This window comes from Lepeophtheirus salmonis, chromosome 13, assembly GCF_016086655.4.
Source record: "Lepeophtheirus salmonis chromosome 13, UVic_Lsal_1.4, whole genome shotgun sequence".
In the NCBI taxonomy this organism is placed as follows: Eukaryota; Metazoa; Arthropoda; class Copepoda; order Siphonostomatoida; family Caligidae; genus Lepeophtheirus; species Lepeophtheirus salmonis.
Window position 1 is genome coordinate 35,223,111 of NC_052143.2, and position 15,311 is coordinate 35,238,421.

At 32.0% G+C, this 15,311-nt stretch overlaps 2 protein-coding genes across 3 annotated transcripts; one reads left to right on the forward strand and one right to left on the reverse strand.

Moving 5' to 3' along the window:
- The first annotated feature begins 9,581 nt into the window (after positions 1–9,581).
- On the forward strand, positions 9,582–13,486 carry LOC121127848 (uncharacterized). 2 transcript variants are annotated; one of them, XM_071893008.1, is made up of 4 exons: positions 9,582–9,998; positions 10,744–11,180; positions 11,241–11,576; positions 13,060–13,486. In XM_071893008.1, exons 1-3 carry the CDS (start codon positions 9,689–9,691, stop codon positions 11,529–11,531), a joined length of 1,038 nt encoding a protein of 345 aa, XP_071749109.1. In that variant the 5' UTR covers positions 9,582–9,688; the 3' UTR covers positions 11,532–11,576; positions 13,060–13,486. The 2 variants fall into 2 exon arrangements, with proteins under 2 accessions (XP_071749109.1, XP_040579324.1); XM_040723390.2 differs by having other exon boundaries at positions 9,587–9,998; positions 11,241–11,426.
- LOC121127847 (elongation factor Tu) lies at positions 13,364–14,982 on the reverse strand. Its single transcript, XM_040723389.2, has 3 exons — positions 14,634–14,982; positions 14,399–14,566; positions 13,364–14,267 (listed from the first exon to the last, which is right to left on the reverse strand). The coding sequence occupies exons 1-3, from the start codon at positions 14,845–14,847 to the stop codon at positions 13,447–13,449; spliced, it is 1,203 nt and encodes a 400-aa protein (XP_040579323.1). The 5' UTR covers positions 14,848–14,982; the 3' UTR covers positions 13,364–13,446.
- Positions 14,983–15,311: the final 329 nt, after the last annotated feature.

Genomic DNA, 15,311 nt, shown 5'->3' on the forward strand with positions numbered 1-15,311 from the left:
TATACAATAGATACAGGGCCGACTAAAGAAACCTCGGGTCCCTCCTGGATTATCGAAATAATGATAATCTTCTTCTAATAATTGTGTATACAGTATTAGTATAAATAGACTTATCATTTCCAAAATAAAGAATAAGGCCTCTTGATACAAATGGTCGTCTAAAATGATGATGAAATTTGACAAATGTCATATACAGAAGTCGAATGAGTTTGGCTTCGTGTTGACTATTGTCAACTATGTTTTCCAAATTTGAATAAAAGTTTGAGGGATAAAATGTACCATGAGCAATGATGAAAATCCAGTGCAGATGGGCATGTTAAAAAAAGAAATCGAAAATCAACATGGTAACCCTGACAATTTAAAGAATGTTTAGGAGGAGACAAAAAATAATGGTCATAACGTTTCATTAGATCACCTACAATTAGCTGTGACAAGATAAGAAGGAGAAATGGATATAAAAAAGGACAATTGCTAAAATTTTTTGAAAATGTTGGATAAATAAACGTAATTTGGCATATTTAGAATTTTATACGAGTTTTCCATTTTCATAATGTCTTCAAATATATCCCAACGCATTGTATGATTATATCTTCTTTGATTATAATTGAATTACAAATTGATTACAGGCTGATTATAGATGCAATTTCAATCCCTATAAATACTTTTAGATAATTCGAATTGGTGTTCAATTCGTGATTTTTCCTAAAATGTTTTTGTTTTTTTTTGCTTTATGAATCATCTTTATTTAACCTATATAAAGAGACCAATTTGAGATCTTTACCTCAATATCTTCCAAAGTTATGGTAGATTATGTATATTTACCGTTTTGTGCTACCTTAACCGTTCAAAACTTAATGACTGCTTACTGTGACCGTATATAATCTTCGTACAAAGTTAGATCAAAATCAATCAGTAACTTTTGGTGTAACCCCGGTGACTAACTAACAAATAAAGGTAAAAATATAACTTCCCTTCAACTTCATTGGTGGAGGTAATAATTCAAACTCAGTCTGGGACGTATCTTTATAGTGGCGTACATTCATCAGCGAGGGTCATCTTAGCAACATTCATTTGAGCAAATATTCATGAAATATGAAAATGTCGCTGAAATGAACGACGCTGAATTAAAGCTTGCCCAAATGAATAATTGCTGGGTTGGAGAGGCTGGAGACCCCTGCCCCTACCCATCCAATATCTTTGTATAAAAAAAAGTTAATTTTTCAAATTTTTTAAGCAAAAAATTTATTTTTTCAAATTTTTCATTTTCTGTGTATGGATTTTTGAATTTTTTTTTCAATAAATTTTATATTTGATATCTTTTTCGAAAAAATTAATTATTTGAAGTTTTTATTTTTCATTTTTTTCCCCTAAAAGTATCATTTTTATAATAATTTTGAATTTTTGAAATTTTTTTCCAAAGAATTCCCTCTTTTGTGAGTAGCTATGGATTTTTGAATTTTTTTTTCAATAAATTTTATATTTGATATCTTTTTCGAAAAAATTAATTATTTGAAGTTTTTATTTTTCATTTTTTTCCCTAAAAGTATCATTTTTATGATAATTTTGAATTTTTGAAATTTTTTTCCAAAGAATTCCCTCTTTTGTGAGTAGCTATGGATTTTTGAAATTTTTTGTGAATAGCTATAGATTTTTGAATTTTTTTTCAAAAAATAATAATACTTTTTGGTTTTTTTTTCAAAAAATGATAATACTTTTTGGGTTTTTTTTCAAAAAAGTTCCAAAAACCAAGCCCCCTCTAAATATAATCCTATGGACGCCCTATAGAGTGTTATTTTGCCACTTTGGTTGCAGTAAATCTAGGTATCTGTATTCTAGAATAATTGAGGTATTTCCTCTTTTTAGTCTATTTTAAAGGGGTGTTTTCTTTATGACCTTCACCATTATCACTGACCTCTTAAACATGCATAATTTCATCTGAAGCCAACAATTGTCTGCAAGATCATCGAAGGATTAATTTTTATACGCATAATCTTCATAAATATAATTACCTTCAAATGAAGGATCAATGAATATGTCGCATTCATTAATTAACGTTTTTGTTTCATATATCAAGGATGTCATTCAAACAAAGCCCTTCTCTGTAACAGATTACAGAACATTTCACCATTGTTTACCAAAGCATTATATTTAATTTACCATTTTCTATTGATAATTTAAGGTTTTTAACATTTTAATTAAAACAATTTGGGTCATCCCTCAGAAATGGTATCTTTCGATCGTCTAACCCCTACTATTGGTATCAAGTACATTTATCTAGGGTTAACAAGTCTAATTCGAGTCTAAATTCTATGCTTATAAGTACAAGGGCTTTAATATTTTCATCGGATCCTGTTCAAGTCTTCAAAAATATAATAGTCAATGATGAAAATCCAATGTAGAATGGGTATGTTAAAAAAAAAGAAATTACACATGGTAACCCTGACAATTTGAAGAATGTTTAGGAGGAGAGAAAGAATAATGCTCATGACGTTTCATTAGATCAGCTACAATCAGACAAGATAAGAAGGAGAAAAGGATATAAAAAAGGACATATGCTAGAATTAATCAAAATTTCAATCCCCAATTCTACTCTGAGTCCAACAAGGACTTACATATATATGACTCTCCAACAAAATCATCATGGTTGCACTCTGTCTTTTATGAACACACACAAATTTTCAATTAGGTTTTGAACATCATTGAATCCATTTAGGAAAGGATGTTTACTACTCAGTACTCAGGAATTAAACAATAATGACAACTGCTAAGGAAAATATAATTCCTTCTTTATATTAAAAATTAACAGGCCAGCTAAAGAACACACCGGATTTACATCATTGTCCATTGATAATGATACTTTAAAGTGTATCCAATGAAGAAATTAGAAATAACCATCAAGTCCAAGTCGAGTCGTGAGTCTTAGCTTTCGAGTCTAAGCTAAAACGAGAGTCTTTGATTGTTTGGTCAAGTTGAATTTCAATTCTTCTAAGTATGGGCTCGAGTCCAACTCTCCACTTCAAAAGATAAGTGAATTGTTAATTGTTATTTGGAGTCTTGAGTAAATAACCAATTGGATAAAATTAGTAATGAAACCTAGAATTGACAGTACTTTTACGAAGACGACAATGTACTAATTAAAATACCATGAATGATGAAATTATGTCGATTTTTGATATTATACATTTAATTTTCTGATTACTTTTAGTAAATGTGTAGGTAAGGGATGCCCAACCGGTGGCCCGCGGATCGCATTTGGCCCACTTAATGTTTAAGAGCGGCCCATACTCATTCTCATCAAGTAGTAGTATTTATCAAAATTGTCATAATATCTGGACTATAGACTCTCCAAATAAAGGAATTTTGGAAAAATTATCACTTTGGGGAAAAAAATCATTGAGAAAACTGAGATAATTTTTTTAACAAAAACCAAGCCAAAAAAAAAATGATAATAATAAGGATAATTATATAATCCTTTGAACACCACTGAACAGGGTTGCCAGATTGCCTTTTTTAAGCAGTTTGTGGTAGAAAAATTAGATTTGGCCTAAATTTGAAAAATAAATAAATATATATTTAATAGCTTTGTTTTATGAAGCCATTTTTACTTAATTTAATTTGATAGATGATGTGGCCCATTAAAATATTTCAAGTACATCCCTCGTGTAGGAGATGGAGTGCAAGCCTAGCAATATTCGACTAATTAATTTAATTTAAATATTTTAAAAAGTCATAAATGAAATTAAGGAAATAAAAAAATCATTAAAAATGGTCTTTTCTAAATAAAAAAGCGTCATCATAGACTTTATTAGAAAAAGGTTATCAAAGAAACATCTTTTATAAAACACCAACAAATAAAATAAAAATTCTTATAGAAAAAATGTGTGTACCAAATTTGTATTGAGTTAGTTATTAATATTTGGGAAAAACTGATGCAGCCCTCTAAAAAATTATCATCTCCTATGCCTATCACTATTACAAGGTTGCTTAAAAGCACATATATTATTCCAGGAGTCATAGGAACTGATTCATAAATGTATCAGTTGTACAAAATGATATCACATATCAGGGGCGTCTGCAAGATTATAAATTTATTTTTTGGAGGTGGGGTATTTGGAATTTTTTGAAAAATTTCAAAAATTGATAGGTATTCACAGATAATTAAACTAAAAATTTAAAAAGTTAAATAAAATTTCAAATAATACATTTTTTGAAAAAAAAATAAGAAATTATATTAAGTTTCAAATATTAATTTTCTTTTTTAATTTCAAATATTAAATTTTTGAGTAAAAGAAAAAATTCCTTATTTTTTAAAGCTACAGCCCCTCCAGGTCAATCTATGCGGATGGCCCGTCATATTGGTTTTTTTTTAATTGAGAGGATGGACAATTGTCCGAAATGAAATGATTGTATATATTTATAATTGAGAACTGAAATTAAAGATCATTTAGCGGAATTTATAGTATAGTAATATCCCTAATAATCTAGGGGATTATTTTCACGGATTTACTGGGCTGTTGGAATCTGGAATGTTCTAGATGCAAGATGAATTAGCATATTGTTATTTTTATTGTGACACCTCGTTACTTTTGGTTGTACAACGTAACCTTTTCCTGCGAAAAGAAAGCGAAAACAGGCACAAAACCGTTTGGTAGTTAGACAATAACTCTTCTCAACAAAGGAATTATTATTCAATTATGGTTAAGAATGGTTTGCAGCTTAAAAGAGCTGGTTATAATTCAACCAATCAACTTTCATAACACTGATTAGGAGAAAAGAAGCAGAAACATTGACTACTGACAACAAAATAATATGTATATTTTTGTGTTAGCGAGGTAACACCGTGGTTAAAGATGGATTTTATTACTAAAATGACCTTAAAACGAAAATTGTACTATGGTTAAATTCATACTAAACGGGATATTGCTATAATTGTTTGCAAAAATTTGTAAATTGTTCAAAACCCCAAGTTGTATTAACACAACATATCAGGAGGGTCTCAAACTTTCTTTTGTGTCAGAGGAGGAAGAATAATAATTAGTCTAGAAACATTAGTAAAAAAGACATATTTAACAAATTAAGTTAACTTTTAATACAGAAAAGGGCATATTAATCAAAAGCTAATCTATATTTTGGCAAACCGATTAACTATTGGTCATTTGAGAATAATCACGCCACTTAATTCATTATTACGAATATTTCAATAGAAATTTATGAATAAAAAAGAATAAGAAACTTAATTTATTTGAAAATTATAAAATCAGCTTGCAAGTTGGGCCCTCCCCGAAAAAAAAATAACAATACAGGGTGTCGACAATAAATTGGAACTACTTTAAACTTCATCCAGATCCATAATGTGGATATTCGGGGTTAAATCATACTAATATAAAAGGTTGCGTGAACAATACGCTATAACTTCCACCACAATTGTTTCGACAACAAACAATAGTCATCATGGAACGAGCAAGGAGAAACGCCATCCTCGAATTGGCTCGCGCGGGACACAAGCCCTCTGCTATCTACAAGCTTCTTAACTACTCCAAGACCACGGTGTACCGGGTCTTCAATGGCTGGGAGGTTGAGGGGAAGGTCTGCCGCAAGGCCCACAACATGAGAAGTGACCGAATCCGCACTCCCCGCTTCCTTGAAGGACTCCGGAAGTCCATCAAGGCCTTGCCGGGGACTTCCTTCTCCAGGTTGGCAAAGAACCGTAGAGTGAGCAAGAAGCTGGTCTTCAAGGCTGTGAATGAGGACCTCGGGTACAGGTCATACCGAATGGTCAAACAACACATCTTCACGGCATCCATGAAGGCCACCAGGCTCACCAACGGTAAGCGTCTCCTCAATGACCTGAAGAGCCATAGAGGAAGAATCATCTTTTTCTCAGACGAGAAGAACTGGACTGTCGACAGAAGCTGCAACGTCCAGAATGACAGGTGGCTTGCCAAGGAGAGAGAAGAGGTCCCTGCGGTCTTCACCACAAAGTTTCCGGCCCTGGGTATCATCTGCAGCACCGGTGAGGTGATGCCTCCTTTCTTCTTCAATCCCAAGGAAAGGGTTAACGCGATAAAGTACTGCGAAGTCATGGAGGAGTTCGTCATCCCCTGGATGAAGGATAAGGTCGCTGGGAGGGAGTTCATATTCCAACAAGACTCCGCGCCCGCACAAATCGCCATGAGGATCACTAACCTCTTCAACTCCCACGACATCACTTTCTGGGATCGCAACACCTATTACGAGGGAGTGGAATGCTGTCGATTCTGTGGAAGTCATCAGGGCATGCAAATCCTTTAGGGGCATGATGGAGAAGATGGTGGGCACTGAGGGAGGACATGTTGAATAAATTGATTGTTTAATATCATGTCTAACTTTTTCATATTAACAAATACACTCCAAATTCCATTTTTATCAAGCAGGTTGAATTTTAAGATAGTTCCAATTTATCGTGGACACCCTGTATGTGTTGGTCCTTAAAGTTATGATGGATTTATGAACAAGGTTACCTCCTCACCTAAATTTCCTATCTAGTCCCCAGTTTCGACAGTCCTTACGATCAGCTTTTTGAAATAAACCAGGATCCAGTGTATTCTCCTTTCAGCTGTTTGCAATAGTTGTCTCTTGTATGATTTAAACAAATTACGTATTATAAATTCAAAAAGGGTATTACATAGGATTTGGATTTTTATATTGATATATACCCATCAAAGATTTCAATTCAAAAATAGCAATATCCTTAATAGTGTGGAAAATCAATTCCAAGAATTCACTGGGTCTCTTGGAATCCTGAAATAAAATGTCAATATTTTTACATTTGACATCCCATTACCTTTAGTATATCACGCAGCCTTTCCTTTGAGAAAAACCTTAAAAAAGGCCCGAAATTAGTTAGTTTTTAGCCAATTAATCCCAACTATGGAATAATTGGGATTAATTCTTAGATTTTATATCTATGGACTCGCAGTATTATTTTGAGATAAATATCTTAGAATATACATTTCTTTATATTCTTTCTTTTGAAAAGACGTTTCTTTGGATGACGTTTACTTTATTTTTAAATTTGAATACTTTCACTATGGGTCTGCGATTTGCAGACGTATATCTCCATCTCATTTTTTTTAGAGTTTACAATAGTTATTTAGCAGTAATAACAATGATTTTTTTTAAATTACAATGCTTGGCCAATTGGCTTCCAAAATGGTACTCGCAGCCTCATTCATTTCAACTATTTACCATGTATTTGGCGGATTATATTTTGGTTTATCTAAAATGGAGGGCATTTCTTACGTATACACAAGTGAAGTCCAAATTTTAAGAGGAGGGTGGTCTGCAGGTGGTAGGCTGGAGGTGCTGTAGCCCCCTTCCCCCTCCAATTAAGAAATTTTTGCTTTTAAAAAATTAAATCTTTGAAATTGTTTTCCAAAAAATTAAATTTTCCGTGAATAGCTATGGATTTTTGAATTTTTTTTCAAAATATTTAATCTTTGAAATTTAATTTTTAGAATTTTTTAGCAAGTTATGTATTTTTGAAATACAAATTCTGTGGGCCAGGGTGTATTATAGCATATCAATCGGGTTCCTTGGTGATTAGAAACGCAGCGGCGGTTGAGTTTAAACTACCTTAGTCCCAGCACTTCACCTTTACAACCTGATGGCCGGAGTGTATTTTTGGATTTTCGAAGGATTTGATGATTAGGGAAGCGCGGTGGATAAATTTCACTTGCCTTGGAGCCCAGCGGTTCACCTACAAACCTGTGGGACAGGGTGTATTATAGCATATTATCCTGGTATATTTATTCATCATTCAATAGTTTTATCTTCCGAATATAATATAAATTGCAACGAAATTGCAGACGATAATATTGTCTTGTAATGAAATTACTAACAATCATATTGCTTACAATGATGTTGCTTCAACATGATATTATCCACAACGATTTTCTGTCACATTGATAACTTACACAACGATTTTACCACGCAAAAATATTACCCCAAGTTTTTGTCTGCAACCTTTTTACTACAATCATTTTACCGGACACCTATTTTTTGATTCACTAAGGCAGGGATTATCAACCTTGTTTTAAATTTAAAAAATCCCAGCTATTCACAAAAGAATAATTTTTTTGTAAAAAAATTTCAAAAATCCATAGCTATTCTCAAAAAATTAAATTTTTTGGAAGAAAAAATCAAATATTAAATTTTCTATTAAAAAACAAAGATTCCTTAATTTGGGGGGGGGGGGTACAGCCCATCCAGTCCAACCCCTACGGACGCCCCTGAGTTACACACCACTTTTAAAATATTTTTAATATTCTTTCGAAATCTCAAGTACTCCTTAGAGGGCCTCCAATTACCCCAACCACTACCTTAAGTCACTGATTTAAAAATTTTAATAGACCATTTTCACTGACGTCATAAATTGCACCAAAATTGAAGGACGACATCTTGGGGGCACTTAGGTTGATATTTTTTAATACATAAAACTTACGAATTTCCAATAAATCTTGATTAAACTCCATCAAATGACTTTATGAATAGAAACAGACTCAATCCTTGAATTAAATACAACCTGATACATATGAGAAACACTGATATTTGAATTAAGTCAAAGTTATATGTACCTACTAAAAATAGATAGATTTCCATTATTATTTTTTTATGATTGATTACGGACGAGAAAAGTAGATTAATTAGAGCAAAATATCATATTTTTTCCATGGTAATAGTAAATTCTTTATCTACAACAAGATTTTATAACGATGTTATTACATATGTTAAATACATTTTAGGGTTTGAAATATAATAAGTAAATAAAAAAAGTTATTATTACTAATAACATAAGCCAATATAAGAATATAAGTTATATAAACAGTAATGTCCTTTTATTTGTTGGTTCCATTTTGACATCCGACTATTTCCTTAACGTTAATAAAAAAGGGGTTTAATTATTATAAAATTTGGTAGTTTAACCCCCCAAAATGATCGACATCATCAATCATGACTTCACCTAAAAAATACTCTAAAGGATAATTTCCTTATTTTTTCCAATTTGTGGTTTTATACAATAAATTTACATTTTTGTATCTTATTCTTTGATATATAATTTCCAGCCATCTTTAACTATTGCTGCCCTTAAAATATTAATCCCAAAATGGGCCATGGGCTCCATGACTCTCCCTGCCACTGATAATACATTTATATTTAGGTATGAAAACGGATTCTATATTCATGATTGAATTAAATTGGTGAATTAATTGTACACAATTAATTTGACATTGACTCAACAACGGTTGATCTCATTTGCATTCATTTTGAACAACCTCTATATCTATCACAATACGAAGGCCCGATCAAATCCTATACTAATCAATTAAAGTTCCATTTTCATTTACGCTTTCAAACACGGATAATTATAACATGACGTACTGACTACTAAATAGTGTAGAGCTGTTTTAAGCATCGAAAAAGCGGGGGAATGTCATTATTGCCAATGGTAGTGGATGATATTTTTTTACGCGTACACCATTCCTAGTTTTAAATACATATTGATACTTTTTTTAAAAGCAATTTTATTCCCTGTGAACAAATTCCCGTCAGTTCTAATTTTTGATTCATTCCCTCAACCACAAGGCTGAAAGAAAACCAACATATAGTGGGGACTCCATTTAAATATAAGGAGGGGGAAAGTTAAAATATGCGTAAGGTTCATGGATCTGCTATTTGTAGTGGAGCCAAATCCCCTGAATCTCAAGTAATAAAATATTGTGGTTCTGGATGTACGAGGCTTCGAAGATATTCTTATCCAATGAAGGCTACTGAGCCCGAGGATTATGTATATATTCCACCACTTAAAATGAATCCCTTCGTACAAGAGGATCAATACCAAAGGCATCTACCGCCTCCACCCCCACCCCCACCTCCTCCTCAAAATGTCGTGGTGAAGAAGTCCAGAGAGGTGACCTTTGATGATGAGGAGAATACTGCCCCTGTCTATGACAAACCAAGTAAGTACATCATTAATATTAATAGTAGAACCCTCTCATCTAATCTATACATAAATTGCAAATAATAATTAATTTGTTAAAGAACAAAGAATGTATCAGGAATGCATGTACAAATCCGATTTGTACTTCCGTTTAAAGAGACATCCACACCCCTAAATACATACTGAATCATTTGTTATTCCATTTTTGAATTTTAAATAATATTTGTGTTCGACATAAATTTACAAAGTATTTTTTTTATTTTTTAACAATTACCTACAAGCAGAAAAAGAAATATAAAAAAAAAACATATAATTAACATCCATAATGTCTTTTGTCATAAATCATGTCTTTTCAAAAGGTAGTCCATTGAAAGAAAATAAAGTTATTATTATAATCGTTATGTAATAAGTCATTAGAGTGATTATATACTAGTAGTTACTTTTTTTAAGAGTGAAGGGACTTTAACCATGTACTAACATAGTTGTTATCGAAACCTTGGAGTAGGACTTATCAAGATCACATACTATACACATACCACATTTATACGTATGACAAAATCTCCACTTTTCCTCTCTTGGAGTACATAATATGTAGTATAACTCTTTATTTGAATATTTTAGATCCCTAATGACCTCTTGATATTAAAAAAATAACCTTGCATAATCATTATCCATCTGCTCAAAAATAAAAATAAATGAATAAAAATTGCTAATAAAAAAGTAGATTGGTAGTAATTATAACAACTCTTAATTTCAATACACAGGTCCTCACGTCTATGCAGCAGCCAAGATTCCCTGCACAGAGACGGAGACTTGGAATCGAAGAGAAAGAGTGAGAAGAGAACTGAAGGAAGTGCTCTTTTCACGGAGCCTTTCAGCGGATAGTAACTACAAGAGACCAAATACTCGTCCAAGATCTGTAACACCCAATCCTCAACGGACCCGGTGTCCTAAAAATAACATGACGTATCATGAGGAAGCAGAGAATAAAATCAACTATGCCTGGTATCAAATGACTTCTGCACAAAGGGGTCTCAACTCCGTGAGGGAATGCATTAGAAATGCAAAGGAGAATCTACGAAATGTTCATGAGGGAATCATTGCTCTGAGAAAAGAGAAACGAACAAGATGTTCATCTTTGAATGAAGGAGACTCTTTCATGTCGCGTGAGGAAGAGTTGTTACCTATTCACTATGAGCAGGTAATATGGATATCCGTCTACTTGTGTACTTCAAGTCTCAAGTCATCTCTTATTTTGAAGGTTCATCACTGCCTACGTTGTCATCAACCTGTATATCCTATTGAAAAAGTAGAGCCAGATTTTGGGGATTTATATCATCGTAAATGCTTTCGCTGTAAAGCATGCGATTCACAACTTAATTTGATGAATTTTGTCAAAGATAAGGAGGAAGTGTATTGTAAGACCCATGCTCCTAAGCTGGATAAGGTAATGCTTTGCAAATTTACCACAAAGAGCACCTTTCCAGCTTTTAAACCACCTCACCCATCATGGCATCATAATAGTCCTCAATTCAGCAAGGCACTTTACTAATAAAATTAAACACACAAAATATTTAAAGTTAAAAACTGTTTCCGTGTAAGTAAAAGTAAATATGTATAATATTATATTATTAACATTCTATAATATTTTAAATACCTACATAATAAAATAGGAGTTTTCAGATATTATTATGCTGTAGGACCTAGATAATCAAAAAGGGCGTTGCTATTCATTGATTTCGCATGGTTTATTTATTTAAACATTGACTTTTAAAATCACATTTTCATGAAGAATAAGTATTCGGATTCAATGTAATTAAAGTTTGATTTCATATTACTTTAAGTATATATATATATATATTCGGTATTCATAATTTGAGCCCTTCGGTAGATTAAATAGGGAATAACTTCCTCCAAACGTATCATAAGGTCGTAACATAATTAATTTAATCATCATTCTTCTACGAAGCATAAAATTAGTTAAATGCATTTTCGTTCTTGCATTCATATAATTACTGTATAATAGACACAATTTATTAATTATGAGTTGTATATTTTATATACATGTGTTCTGTACAAGCTGTATATTATATAAACAGATTGTACAAGTTAAAATTATTATGACACAGAAGGCTTCAATTAATTACAAAATTATTATTTTTAATTACTGTCATATCAGTGGATATTTAAACATTTGCCATAGAATACATTCTATCAATGTGTAATTTTGAGACAAAAAGTCAAAAATTACATCACCAATACGGAATGACATGTCATTTTTTTGGTTGCAAATTGTACAATTTGCTCGTACATATTCAAACGCACGTCACCATTAAATGGACATTCAAAGAACATATCATATATTTCTATACAAATTAGCAATATTCATTTTGGATTTTAGTAACTGTAATTTTCATTTTTGAAGAAGTATTATTCCGAAAAATTGATTAGCTACTTTTTTAGCCAAATTATTCGCGATTTGCTGTTTATGACCAATTGAACGATTGTCTCATTGTTATATTTTACTTACAATTAGTTATGATGATTGAATAATGATAAGTACATATATTTCTTGAAACCACAAATTACCTATGTATAACTAAATAATCGTAAGATATCAATCATAAAACAAGGACATCCAGCATTTAAAATATAAAAACCCCGAGTTGGGTATCCGTTAGTAATTATTGTTAATGAAAGTCACGCAATGAGAATCGAATAATTATATATTTATTGTTATAGGCGTCACTCATACCTTATTCCAGTATTCATTCATTACAAAAATAAATAGCTAATTACATATTATATGTTGTATGTATTTTGTATATGGTAACATTGAGCAATAATTTATGAATTCATGCCTAAGTGTACGTACGTAGGTACTTTTTGTAAGCAACAAATGTAAAACGATTTCTAACATACAATATTAATATACACCCTCATCCATCACAATATCCATCTATAATAATATTAACCATGCAACTCTAGCACAGTAACCTAGAAAAATGTCTATGCCGCCACTATTATGCACACGTTACCTCTCTGAAATGTTAATAAAATGTGTTTTCGTTTTGTTTCAGTCTTTTAAGTTTGACATAGAAGCTATCCCTATTGCAAGAGCACTTGTATGTAGCAAAATGAGGGAACTTCCAAGAAGCTTCCCTTCCCCTCCTCCTCCGGAACAATTGGATCAATTTACTGAAAAGGATTTTAAATCACTACCATGAGAAGAATCATCTTTAAATACCAAGAAAATGAATAGACAGAAGAAAACGAAGAACTAGTAATACTTTATGGGGGGAAATAATTTGAATAAGATTTTTTTTTTTAAAACTACTAATACCTGCACAGTTGCTTGTATACTCTTGAATAAAATTAAATATATCAATACTAATATAGATTTATAGATAATAATAATTAATGTGTAATTTAACATATTTCTTGTAACATTAAAAAGAATGAAGTGTTCAATCCAATATATTCATAAATACACCATAGACATAAAAATTCGGTAATTTAATCAAAAAAGGATCGTCCTTCCTTGCGACTATAGGATAACTGAGTACTATTTTCGAACAAACACTTTTCTCTGGGGATAACTGAATTTCGTTTTCATCTATTCTACAGGATCCGTCATAAAGAGTTCTATGAATTAGTACGGTTGACTGTGATCCCTTTAAAACTTTATGCTGATCACAGCTGAGCTTTACTTCCCACCTTGACCCAATGCACATTTCCGAATCTCCTGTCTTATAAAGAACGCCTCCTTTTTTTAATTCAAGTGAGGACTCATGTTTTATCCGTATATATGCACCCCCGCGCTCCTGAGATAGCAAATATCCACAAGGTCTTTTAAATATTTCACAACTTCTAATAGTAACTGGAGATGAATTTCCTCTGTAAAATGCAGTTACTGTTTCTAGATCCTTAACAGAGCCCTGCATTAATCTTCCAGCAATAAATGTTCCTTTGGAAGGAATATTTCCCACGTTTTCTAATGGCCATAGAAGAGAACCACCGGTTTTTCTTTGTTTTGATTCGAAAATGTTGTCCATTAAATCGGGAATCTGATGAGGATCACTCAGAATGCGATTGCATTCATTCTTCGTCAGTATTTCCTTAAGATCCATTTTAATAAGTTCTAAATCTTCCGGATTAGGGTTGTTTGAAATAAAAGGAATTACGTTGAGATAGCTATTGTTTGAAGCCATGTGCTTTATTACTTTATATTGAGTTGTTGCATCCTGAAGAACTCCTTCATTTCCATCAATCACCCAAATTGCAGCGTCTAAAAATAATGAGTTGATAATTAGGAATGGCAAATCATAAAAATAATATACATTGACCCTCAGTAGTATGCAAATAAATAACGCTCAATAAAAAAAATATAAATGTATATATAACACGTTTATAATGAACCTATAATTGAGATGTGTGTTAGGAAATTTTTGACATACAAAGATGCTGTAGGAACATCCGTATGAGCGACCCTTATTTTTGACGTATCCCATTCTAAATGTGTAGCATTCTTCGACCCCCTATCCATGGATTTCTTTTTATCTAAATGAGCCTCCTTACGATCAATGTCTGTAAGTAAATTATTATGGTTATGAATACAAAAAAAAAAAAAAAAAAAGAGTAAAATGTGACCCACCATTTACTGACTTATAAGGTACACGTCCATATTTATCAGAGGATATCTGGGTGAGTTTAGAGTTCAATGTTGATTTTCCAGAGCCAGGAGATCCAAATGACAAGGCATTTACATGAATCATATCCCTACATACAGAGTCAAATGGTATTGAAGCCATTTTTCTAACATTTTGTCTTCGAATCCTTAGCTGCAGAGGAGTAAGTATCCTTGACATCGTGATTGTCGGTACAAGTAGAGTATGACTAATAATATTTAAAAATTAATATTAATAAATTATAGTCACAAAGTTTTTGACAAGTGGTGCATCACGTGTTAACATATTATTGTTTATTTTGATCTTTGCTTTAGTGCATTTCTAGCTATTTACATTGTACAATCAGCTATTAAAATAATAAGCAACGGGGACGGACAATCGGTAGAGCGTAAACTTCTGCCTAAAATCATTTCACTGATTATGTTCGATTATGCGTTTTTGTGACTTTGACCTCGCAAAATTTAACGGCATCTAACTCTTTTTATATTTTATTTAACTACAAGTTTTATCAAAATCGGTCCATAACCTTTACTGTAATCCCGCTTACAAACAAACTGAGGCAAAAAATATAACTTCCGTTCAACTTCTTTGGAGGAGGTAATAATTCATATTGATTAATTGCTAATTAATTAATATAATGTAGC